The sequence below is a fragment of the Phocoena phocoena genome, chromosome 5, assembly GCF_963924675.1.
Source record: "Phocoena phocoena chromosome 5, mPhoPho1.1, whole genome shotgun sequence".
Taxonomy (NCBI): Eukaryota; Metazoa; Chordata; class Mammalia; order Artiodactyla; family Phocoenidae; genus Phocoena; species Phocoena phocoena.
The window spans coordinates 55,225,747-55,238,662 of NC_089223.1; the positions used below are offsets into that span (position 1 = coordinate 55,225,747).

A 12,916-nucleotide genomic window follows, 5' to 3' on the forward strand; every position below is an offset into this window, starting at 1 on the left:
ATATACTTTTGCTGTTATTTTTCTCCAAATAATTATTCAAAATCACTTATTCTCTTGCATCTTAATAATGTTTTCTTCAAATTATAACTCTTGTAGTCATCATAATGAATGCTCAATTTACTTTCAGTTATGGATGTAATATGTGCTTTTAATAACACTATGAAAATAGTGATATATTTTTGTATATTTGACTCAGTTTTGTTTTCTTTCTCTTTTAGTGAATTTGTTGGATTCACGGACTGTCATGGGGGACTTGGGATGGATTGCTTTTCCAAAAAATGGGGTAAGCCTTTATAAAATTTTCCCTACAACTTAAACTACTTGAATAGACATCATCTTAAATATCATATAGTTGTAAATTCTCTGGACATATTTGATGTTAAGAAAAGAGGGGTGTGTGTGAAGGGGAGTGAGGAGACTTCAAATTAGCTTTGACTGGGAAAAGCAAGCAAATTGGGAAGAGATTTTTATGACTGAAAAACAAATATATTCTTTTCCTCTCTGAATATTTCTCTGTAAAGAAATGTGAAGTTTCTTCAGCATTCAGGAGAGTTTCAGATTGAAGCAACCAACACATTTTTAGAATTGGTTTATCTTCAAAAAAAAAAAAAGAAGAAGAAGAAGAGCTAAGATAAAAGCAAAGATTTGCTGCTAATTTGCCCTTATCTTGTTTATATTGAATAGGAAATAAAAGTTCATGTGTCAATGACAGTGTTCAATCAAACACTGGAACCAACTTATTATGTGTTTAATTTACTACATTAGGGAATTAAAATATTATAAGAAATTCCTTTAAATTCCATTGAAATTAAAAATGTCTCAGATTATTCATCATTCAAAGGTTTTCTTTTAATTCTTGAATTTTTCTCTATTGAGAACTTTCAGAAAAGATGCTCCATTGGAAGATTTTTATAATCAACCATTGTTTTTTTATTACTAAATTATTTTATGGTGTACATTAAAAATAACTTCTTTGGGATGGAAATTAGGTAAGCCATTTTTTAACAATATGCCTATTAATATATTTATAGTACTAAGAATCTTAATACATAGATTATATAAAAAGTATTCCATTATCTCGTACTTAATTAAAAACACATCCATATTATCAGATGGAAAATGAAAACATAAGTAAAATATTGTGACATAAAATCATTGTATTACATAGAAAACGTTAACTGTATTGCATGACTATTATATTGAAAACAATCTAGACTTTGATAGAATATTTTTATTATATAATGACTTTAATATTTAAATATTTTTTTTAATTTTCAAGCTAAAACTACCCAACATCATTATTGAACCAACTCTGCTCAATAGTCTATAATAACCTAAATGGGAAAAGAATTTTAAAAAGAATAGTTACATGTATATGTATAACTGAATCACTTTGCTGTACACCTGAAACTAACACAACATTGTTAATCAACTATACTCCAATATAAAATAAAAATAAAAAATAAAGTAAAACACACATGGATTTTTATAATAAAAAATAAAATATATAAAAAAGAAAAGTAAAAATAATCAAATCACCTTGTGACAAAAACAAATAATATTTTCAATCCTCCATTTAAAGGAAAAGTATTGTTAAACAATTTGAATGCTTAAAACTTTATTATACAGTGTATATATGCAATTAATTAGAAGATTATGCACACTAGTAATACTTCATATGACTTTGAAGGTTAATTTCAATTTAATTAAGTAATTTAATATTATACCAAATCTGGTTATAACAACCCAAATAACAAAAACTTAAATTTTTTTTCTAATTGATGAGTATAACAGATGTTTTAATTGGTCCTTTACTTAGAACATTCTTTCTGTGGAAATAAGACAAGTAATATTAATTGTTCTAATGCATAATAATTTATATGTTAATATCCTCATCTCAGTGTGCTTTCTCTTTTTTCATTAAGTTGGTATTTCTTTTTGGTTGTAAATATTATGGTTACATTTAGAGGTATAATATAAATAAAGTAATACAAGTAGATTGTTAAGATATTAAAACATGAAGATAAGTCAAATGAAAAACAAATTGTCTTACTCAGATATAGCCAGTGCCAACATAAAGGTATATATATTCTCTTAATCTGTCTTTTATCTTTCTTACGCTCTTCCTTTCTCCATTCTTTCTTTATCCTTCCCCTCACTCACCACCTCTGAGTTACTGTCTTTCTTTCATCTTTCACCACCCCTATACAGGAAGATGGCTGGCTAACATCCATCTATGAGAACCTGTAAATATATTTTGTACTCTGCATTTTTTCACATATCAAAAATGATTTATTTCATAAATATCTTAAATTGCCCTTCCTGAGAAGATGGCTGACATATTGGGTTGAAATTAATTTTTTAAAAGTGAGAAAATATGTCATATTCTCTTTGAATCTCTCTGAGTTTAGTTTTGTGTTCCTCCTTTTTCCATTCAGAAGTTATTCAGACAAGGTTTGACAGAGTGTAACTTTGAGGGTAAATCTGAAGTTGTAGTTGTTCTTGTAACTAGACATTTTTAGGGAAATTACTCAATTTTGTATGTGATTTCTGCATAAAGCACAATTGACTCCTTTATAAAAACATAATCTTTTTATCAAAAATGGGCTATTTCCAGTCATTCTAACAACTTCCTCCTTTCTTTTACTTTCTATATAATTGTTAGTATAGTGTTAATTTTGTTCAGATTTTTAAATGAGTATTTTTCAAAACTCTTGTAATTTTTTGAGTGATGTTTCTTTTGACATAGCTAATGCCTGATGTTAATACTGAAGAAAAAGAAGTTAAACTAGAGAAACTTAGTGAATGTGCACTTATCCAAGTATGAGGAATGCATGTGGAATTCAGGTGTTATATTGATCTTATGTCACCCAAATGCAAAATGAAGAAAGTATATATATACTTTTTATATATTGTTATTAGGCTGAGTCATTTAGGATTAGATAAGAAATCTAACTCTAAGTGAAATGTAGATCATTGGTGTGATATCAGCAAAAATTTTGGAATAAGGGCATCTGAAAATTTTCTCTTCCATGAAAGCCATGAGAAAAGTGGAAAATATTATAAGAATCAACTTTTCAGAGCTCTGGAAATTAACCAAAATCTTGGAGCAATCCAGGGAACATTTAGTCAAGAAAAAGGACTAAATCTTGTTAGAACAACAAGTTTGTGGCATTTCAAGGTGCCCTGTGTCCTTTTCTGCCACTCTAGCTCTTTAGTGTAACTTTGGACAAAACCAAAAATCTGTTGTCAGGGTGAAAAACAGCAGTCTGGCAGGCGCTAGGGTGGGCAGAGTCAGGTAGGAGACTCTTTAAAGACTTGATCTCAGAGGATTGTCATATATAACCTGATAACTCCATGAAAGAATGCTCTTGTAAGGCTGTCTTGACTTGTCTGACTTAGAGCTCCCCCAGTCTGAAAGCCTTTACTGTATTAAGTAAAGAAGAATATTCTTTTTTTCAGAACATTTCCTGAACCTCAGGCCTTAAGAATGAATGTTTTATTATTTTATTTCTTAGACCGATAAAAATAGTACCCTAAATCTAGGCCTAAGAATTGGGCAAGTAACTTAGGAGAAACCCTATTCATCCCTTGTAGTCAGGCACACATTCCATACACCTCTTAGAAACAATCATTGCACCTGTCATACTTTTTCTTTGCTTTTAAGCTTTTAGATGTCTTATGGCAATCTCATATTTACCACTGTACAGTGTTTCTAAAACTAGGCTCAGTTCCTGACATATAATAGAACTTCAATAAATATTTATTAGAAGGATAACTGTTTGTTTGTTAATTTATGAAATGGGACATACATTACTGAGATGTAGTTTTGCATGAAGATTAAATAAGTGGGACTGAGGGTATAAATGGGCACAGTGTTGGCCAGTAAACATCCTTTCTTTGATCTTCTGCTACATTTCTGTTCTCCTCATATTAAAAGATCCATCAGTCAATCATGTTTTTGTGTTTCTTTGTTAGTTTTTTGACTATATCTGTATGAATTTATTGTCAGCATTTAAAGATTGGGAGATTTCATATAAAGTCTGAATTTCCAGCTTCTCTGTTTAGTTGGAAGTTTCAGAAAGCCAGAGCTAGCAGCTTTCTATGACCTCAACAGCCCAAAGCTGAGTAAAGGCTGCAATTGGAAGAGAGTAAACAAATTCTCCTATTTGACTCAATTTCTACCTGCTGCTCTTCGGTCATTTAAGTTGCTGGTCTGCAATGTTGGCATTATCATGGAGTCATTTTTTAATACTGCACAAGCATCGGTTTTTTCTTCTGTTTTAGGAGGGACTTTAAAAAACTTCTCTTGTGTTACATGCTGAGACTGTTTCTTCCTAGTTTTTGTTTGAGTACTTCACCTCAGTTACGGCACATCATTTGAATTTGGGCTTCAGCATGTGCTTTGTAGCTACAATGTATGAGGTAGACAGTGGGTGTATGTGTGAGTGTCTTCTGCCTCATGGTACTATCTTGAAGCCTCCTTCCTTTTTTTTTTTCTGTACATATCTAGGAGTACTATGTTACAGCAAAGTTTGCTTTCATGCAAATTTGCTGCATTTGTTCATTCAACAGGTATATATTGGACACTTAGTTTGTGGCTTGAACTCTTCTAAGAGTGTGCCTTACTTAGTTTGTGCCTAGTTTTGGTAGTTAGTTATAGTAGTGAAGAAGAGTCAGTGCCTACTATAACCAGGGTTACGGTAGTGAAGATAGTAAGTGAAGAAAACAAGCAAAAGTCCCTGATACCCTGGAGCTTGGGGCAGTGTTGTTATTTTCAGAATGAGTTATCAGAGTGTTAAAGCAATGTGATAAATGAAATGCATTCTATTATTTTCTTTCTATACTTGTATGAAAGTGTCAGAGAGGTGACAGTATTCTCTCAAGGTCATTAAAGTAGCTTGTGACATAACTGGGAGCAACACGTGTATTGCATTTGGCACATGTGCTGTCATATCATTGTTTCTCATTGTCTTGCCATGAAAAAAATACTCTTTCATTTAGTACATAAGTCCATTTAGTACTGACAATGCCAATGTAAAAAGAGATATTTAGTATTTTTTTGTAGATGAAGAAAATGAGTCTCAGTAAGGGTAAGTGATTTTCCCAAGGTTATGCAGTTGGTAAGAGACTGAGGCCATTTTAAACCCAGGTCTTCCAGGATACTGATTATTTTAAACCAGAGGTGAACTCCTACAAATAGTTAGGTCTCCAGAGACATAGGTTCTGGATGGTTCTCAGACTTCTAGTTCATGTAAGAGAGGAATTCATGCTGAAGAGAAAATTCACCTCAAAGAAAGTTTTAAATGAGGTGGAGTGGGTCACGTGCTATTAATTGCTAGATCATGATACATTTTTGGAAAAATGTATAGCACATAGGTGCTCAAATATATAAGTTGCATTGTTATATTGTGTATATAACAAATATATATATAATTAAATGATTATATAAAAGGTAGATAGATAATGAAAAGGATGAATTAACTTGACTCCCAGCTATATCTGTAATTCACTCTATTATTTTTGGGACCTGTGTGAATCTCTGCTTTCCTGTCTGTTAAGCAAGGATGGGTGGCTATTATATCATCTATCTAGCATGGTTGTTTTAGGATAAAATAAGGTAATGTGTTTGAATGCACCACATCATCACTCAACCACTAAAGAAGTAGAAAAGATGATGGTTGGTTAAAAAGCTACTTTTGTATTGCTGTTTTCAAACACAACCAGAAAGCAACAGTTTGGTAGTTAAAAGCAACAGCCACTCAACTATCTCTTTGGTATTTGACTGTTCAAATGAAGTAAGTAAACTCTTAAGAGTTTTAATGCCTCAACTCTCAAATGTGGGACTCAGTACTCTAATTTCACTTTGAATAAAATTAAGGGGAAGGTTTGTCAATTTTTTTTTTTTCTCCCAGAACTGGTCTTTAATTGTAGACAGAAATAAAAACAAGCAAAACACAGACTGACTTCTGGCTTAATTGATGTAAAATGTGCATAGTTACCCTCAATTCTAAATTTCACTGCCTATTTGAGTAAATATTTTTTTTCCTCCAGAGCACCTTTTGTTAGTATTTTACATTTAGGTTCTCAAACTCTTTCAGCCTCAACCCATTAGGACATAATTCTAACAGTAATAGTAATTCGTAATTGTGAATAAGGAATAATAAAGAGACGTTGAAAATTAATTTATTTCATGATTGACTCTATTGTCAATCCTCTTTTTTTATATTTACATAAGATTTTGTCTTAAAATACTTATTACTTTTTTAACCATTGCCTTATTTTTAAAAATTAATATACTTAATTTTTTTAGAGAAGTTTTGGGTTTGCATAAAAGTGAGCAGAAGGTATGCAGAGTTCTTATACACAACTTCATTATTGCTCCTTACCCATTTTTCACTATTAGCATGTTGCATTAGTGTGGTACATTTGTTACAATAGACCAGGCAATGTTGATACATTATTATTAGGTAAATTCCAGGTTTATATTAAAGTTCACTCTTTCTCTTGTACATTCTCTGGGTTTTAACAAATACATAATAACATGTGTTTACCATTGCAGTATCATACAGAACATTCCCTGTCCTATCTGTACACACCCTGAAGATGTACTTTGCTTCCTTCTCATTACAGTAGCATTATTTCATTCACCTTCTGGAACATTTAATGTTGATTAATTTATATAGTCTAATCATTCATGTTAATAGCATTGTTTCGTGGAAATTTTGAGTAAGGGTTTTCAAAACATTCTTATATGAATAAAATGAATGGCTATCGTGTTTATTTAGAGCAGATTATGCTCTTAACGTCTTAGAAATTTCACTATTGCTCTTTTTCCATATGTTGTTGTTACAAAAGATCACAAGATAGACCTGCCTTCTTTGCTTTGGCAGAAAGCCTTTTCCCCACTGAGTCCTTTGTACTTCCTGTTCACACAGTGGGCAAGCCACCACATTCCCCTGGCTGTCACCTCTGAATCGTATTGCAAATTCTGCTTTTATTTTTGCTCTCTTTTCCTATTCCATTCGAAGAAGATAAACATTATTTTTGCAGTCTTTTCTTATGCTGATCTTAGGGGGTATTAGGATCATTCAAAATAACTTATTCATTTGAGAGAGATTTCAGAATATTGACTTAAATCATATTTGTACTAAAATGGAGACAGAGTAACCTGCTCTCTGCCTAGGGGAGAAAGAGCAAGCAATAGTCCTACATAAAGTCACTTCAGAACAGGAGTTTATGGCTTTTCTTGTTTTAGTGTCAGTTTGTTCTATTTTCTGATTTCTTCGAGACAGAGAACCTGTGTTTACTTTTGAAGTTGAAAATAACTCAAGTTTAGATCACTCAGAATGGACTGTGAATCCATCATTAGCGTATTATGTGGATTCTCTTGAATCAAGAGAAACTTAAACTGGATTATCTATTCTGATACTCAGATTTTGGTAAAAGTGTATGTGAGGGTTTTGTGTGTGATTCCTCCTCCCCAACTTAAAGGCAAAGAATGAGGAGAAGTATTTGAACACTGCTAATCTCATATATTTTGGTTATGATCACGGTGTTTTGCCAGAACCTTGTTTTGGCTTTGCTTTCTACCAAAGGAGAGGAAAGATAATGACAAGCACTGAGGCCCACACTGAGCATGGAGAGGCTAATAAAGATTAAAGTTATGCTGAAGGGGAAAAAAGAGCACATTAGTGGATATAGAAAAGCTCTTTATTTGGACAGTGATAGAAGAGAATTCTAAAGGGAATGGATATTATACTATATAATGCAAATGCCAGTATAATGAAGAACAATCCTATTCCAAAGTAGCTTTGTATCCATTATTTTTTAGAAAAACAGAAAGCACACCCAAGCCGTAAGGTAATTAATATAAATAATTTAAGGAATTCAAGACAGTCACTTAGCATACACTGAAGTTTAGATGAAGCACAGTTTCACAGATTTCCCACATAGAAACTAAGCAATTATGAAGAAAGTTTTTTTAAATGTGCAGTTCTGCTTTGCCATATGAGACAAATGTTGTATTTTGCCTTTGCTATATATTGAATGTATTAGCAACAGTCACAGTGTATTCATTCAAGGTAGGATTGAGACATGCATATACTATTTGTTTGCTAGGTGTCACTCTGTGTATATATTTAAAGTCACTATAAAACAGTGCCTATATTTTCTTCTTTACAGTCTCTCAAAACACTCCTGCATTATAGGGAAACTCACAAACATAAACTGGAAAATGGCCTCTATTCATGATATCCTCTTGTTAATCCTTCTTCTTACCCTAACTGCAACAGGCTAGCTAAAGACCTCATCCTTCAAACTGCAGTTTAAGTCTTATTTCCTCAGGAAAGTATTGTTCAAAGATTAACTGTTCTTCCATTAGCAGATTATGCTGTGAAATCCTTTTTCTCTCCATCCCAACCCCTATCTATTTTTTCTCCAGATCACAGTGTGTACAGCTATGTTATCCATACTCATCACCTAGACTAGCTTTCTATCCAAACACTTAATTCTCCTGATCCGCTACTTTTAGATGACATTCTCTCTTGGTCTGTATAAGAAGCCAGGAGCATACATGTGAGCAGAGTTTCAGGTTATTTCTAAAGGGTTATATATGTTACTGTCACCTTACCTGTGATGTCAGACACCTGTGCACCCACTTACTTCAAAAAGCCATTTCCCAATATTATTCCCACCTGTTTCATATTGGGTACTCATGTTTTCCTTTTCCCCATTACGTATATGGAGATTTCTGGGTCTCTATCTAGAGGTTCTCTGTGAAATGATTTACTCCATGTAAAATCTGGACCTAAAATCCTTCTTCTTCTGAAAAAAAATTCTCTGCTCTCATTGATATTTACTCCAGTTTCCATATGTGACTGTAATGATTTTTTTTTTACTTTCATCTTCCCATTCATTAATGAAGATGTTAAACAAAACAGCTTTGCGGAGGTCCCCAGGGGCCAAACACCAGGTATTTTCCTAGTGGTTTGATTGCTGTTTATCATGATGTTTTTTTAACCATTCTTCAGCTGTTTTCAATTCATATGACTGCTCCCATGCAAGTCAATTTGAATTAATTTTGCAAGCAAAATGCTTTATGGTTCTGAGTAGATAATCTCCCTCTCCCACAGAGAAAATATATACTGTAATCATCCAGCATTCCTGTTGATTATTTCCATTAAAGGCAGCACAGGGAGAGAGAATGCTCAAGACTCCTCTGGCGTTTGAAGTTTTTTGAGGCTTTTGCTATTCATTGCCTTGTTCTCTCTCCCTCTCTCTCTCACTCTTTTATTTTTCTTTTATGCCACTCACTGTTTGCACTAATGCAGAATATGATGGTCCATACTGCTCAGCCTGGAATCTCTGTCCTCTGGAGCCTGGGACTGGTATCTTTGTGATCTTATATACCAACACACTTCCCCCAAATGAACTGACTTCTCTCTTTGTAACTCCCCAAAAGATTCATATAAATTTCTACCTCTAATGTTTTGCACGGATTGCTTGAAATACTCCACCTTCCACCCTCCATATAACCCATCTTAATACTAATCATTTTTTTCCATTACCGCCTGGAAGGGTGACCACTTCCTAGGCTGAATCAAAATCCAGCACTTCCTGTGTATTGAACACACTAAAGATTAGATATTTATAGTGTTACCAGTGTTTGTGTATGACTACTGAAAGCTTCTCCAGTGTAAAGACCTTTATGTTGTTATCTCTAGCACATTGCTCTATGCCTCAAATATAAATTCACACTAATTGCATCTACCACTGATTGATACATAACTAGGCATCTGAATCTGTCGGAAGTGGTGGTTGTTTAGATGCAAAAGGCTATACATTTTTGGCTAAAATAGAATAGTAAAAAGATACACCAAAGTTTGGATTTAGGGGTTCTTATTTATTTGGTGTCATGTAAGCTTGAACCAAGAATACTTTATTTTTATTATACAATTAAGTTTACCAAAAGACTATTATGTGCCAAATAGTGAGATTACATTGATATACAGGACTCACTTCCTCTCCTCAGATAATCAGATAAGTTTGAATAATGTCTCCTAGAGTTGTGAAACATACAGTCTGCACAAACATACACACAACTCTGGGCCCCGCTCTCTATTGAGTTCAATCCAAATTACTAATTTGTATACATATTTGCCTCCATAAAGACATTATGGTTAACATGGAGACTTTGAGGGCTCCCCTGGTGGCACAGTGGTTGAGAGTTTGCCTGCCGATATAGAGGACATGGGTTTGTGCCCCGGTCCGGGAAGATCCCACATGCCGCGGAGCGGCTGGGCCCATGAGCCATGGCCACTGAGCCTGCACGTCCGGAGCCTGTGCTCCTCAACGGGAGAAACCACAACAGTGAGAGGCCCATGTACCGCAAAAAAAACACACCAAAAAAAAAAAAAAAAAGCATAGAGACTTTGAAATCAGCTAATCTAGATTCAGAATCTAACCCCACACCTTACTACCTAATGTGTAACAAGTTAATCACTCTGTGTCTCATTTCCGCATTTATAAATTATGTATAATACTACCTACTGCACAATGTTCTTATGCCTATTAGAATGAGGTAATGATGCAATGTTTAGCACGATGCCTGTTTAACTCACAGAACCCAATATCAATTGAGTTCTTGAAAAAAATGAAACCAAGGGATTGGACAACCTTTCATGATCTGATGTTCACCTCTCTCTGGTTCCTACCTTTGACTAGTCATTTCTTTGTTATTTTCTCAGCAAACCAGATTTCTTTGCTTCAGTTTCACATGGCTTTCACTCAATTCCAGATTTGATTGCCTGTATTTAAAAGACCAGCTCAGGCTGACTGGGGATGTTCCAAATTCCACATAGAAAGATTTCCACTTGGTTCTGCTGACCATCACTTATTCAAATATACCCAGCCGGATTGAGGAAGGAGGGTAAAATCATACAGTATAAGTATAGCTCTAGCTGTTGGTGACCATCTCTGCTATAAGGAGAGCAGCTTAAAAAAAAAAAAAAAAGTTGGTGTCATCTCAGTTAGTGTCTCTTGGGAATTCTGATAAGGAAGCATTTCCCTAAGTATAAAGTTGTTTTCTCATATAAAATTTATTTAGTTATAAAAATAATTACTAATGTGAAATGTTTATTCCAGAAATTTGCAGTGAAATTAGTTGTTTCAGTACATAATTTCCATCATGTTTCTAAAGCCTGATTTCTACAGTGTGTATGAATTTTACCCAGCATTCAATAATTTTATTTGAGTGGTCTCTTTGATTTATTTAAATTCTATTTGATAATCATATTTAATTGGTCTATTTGACTTATTTAAAATCTTACTATTATATGTCCCACTATTCTTATATTTTAGACTTCATTGTAATCAGTGATTCTACATCTTTTGATTATCATCATTCTGTTCTGTAAGACAAATATCCATGTGCCTCCATGCTTCTTTGCGTATTTTGGTATACATCTAGTTATTATGAGTAAGAAGACTAACAGTATCCTATAAGCTCATTGTTTCCTTAGAGGCCAAGAAAATCACCCTTGTGTTTGCTGACCTGGTCCTGAAAGTCCCTATGCATCATAAGCCAAGTCGCTTGTTTAGAAGCAAGTTATAGATACAAAAATATAGAAACAAAGGAGTAAGGCTTATATAGTAAAGACTCAACAGTCTTTACTGTTGAGTAATAGTTTTTACAATCTTTAAGATAAATTAATGCTTTTCTTGATTGCCTTATGTGATTTCAACACTTCCAAAATGTTACTGTGAATATTTAATACCATAGGTTATGAATCTGAACTTATTCAGAATATACCTTCCAATTTAGCTTTATTTCTTAACATTCAATCTAGGACATATATAATAGAAATCGTGTGCATATGCTTCATGAATCCTTCATGTATTCCACTCCACATTATATACATCCAGACAGGACAGCTGCCAAAGCTGTTGGAGAAGTTTCATTTTAAACAGAGTTTTGTATAGTTGGGCATGCATGAACTTTTAGTTGATTATAACATGCAAATATGTAATAAGCCGAAGAATCACGGGCTGTGCTGTGATTACAAATTATTTAAATAATGGAGGATTATTCACTTTGTGTCACAAATAGTTCCAGTCTTCACAGTTAAAGGCATAACGATGAGTATAATCCTGAGAGATAAAGTCACTTCATTAAACAAGCTTCTCTGGTTTACTGTTTGCTTTATTTTGATGCCAGGTTGAATAATGGGATTTTTAAAGGTAATTTAACAATGAAAATATATTGCATTTATATCATCTTATAATTTTGCAATACTTCTACATTTGTAAAATATATAGATTGAGGTTATTATGATAAAAGTAGCGTATAATTTCAATGCTAATGTCAGGAAAATTTAAATGGTTCCAAAAAGTAATATTAGCATGTCATTAATCTGGAAAGTGGAAGGTAGCTATAATGTCATCAGATGTTGATAGTGTTTCCTAGCTAGCCAATCACCAGTAATTTTCATGGTAGCTTTATTCATTAGTGCACTGAAATTTATTCCTGACATGTACTTATAATATATGTTGTGTTGTTCTTTGAAAGTAGAAATGAGCATGAAGTTACAATATCATATACGCAGTCAGTAAAAGATTGAAATTAAGATTCTCTTATGTACCATCTTTGCAATGTTTGTGTCTTCCTCAAATTCATATGTTGAAATCATGATGCAATGGTATTAGGAGGTGGGACCTTCAAGAGGTAAAATCAAGAGAGTATAACCCTTAAGATGGGTTGAGTACCCTTATAGGAGGCAGGGGAAGTTTGCTTCCTCTCTTTTTCTCTCTCAGCCACATGAGGATACAGCAAGAAAGTGCCCATCTACAAGCCAGGAAGCAGAATCTCATCAGACAGTAGGTCTGCTGGTGCCTTGAACTTGTATTTCACAGCCTC

The 12,916-nt window shown here is 33.5% G+C and overlaps 1 protein-coding gene across 4 annotated transcripts in view; it reads left to right on the top strand.

Annotated features, from left to right (window-relative positions):
* The window catches only part of EPHA5 (EPH receptor A5), a 325,672-nt gene that overhangs the window by 28,750 nt on the left and 284,006 nt on the right, over window positions 1-12,916 (top strand). For all 4 annotated transcript variants that reach the window (XM_065877349.1, XM_065877352.1, XM_065877350.1 and 1 more), the window contains exon 2: window positions 219-283. In XM_065877349.1, coding sequence (XP_065733421.1) covers window positions 219-283 — 65 coding nt within the window. The remainder of the gene's footprint in view (window positions 1-218; window positions 284-12,916) is intronic.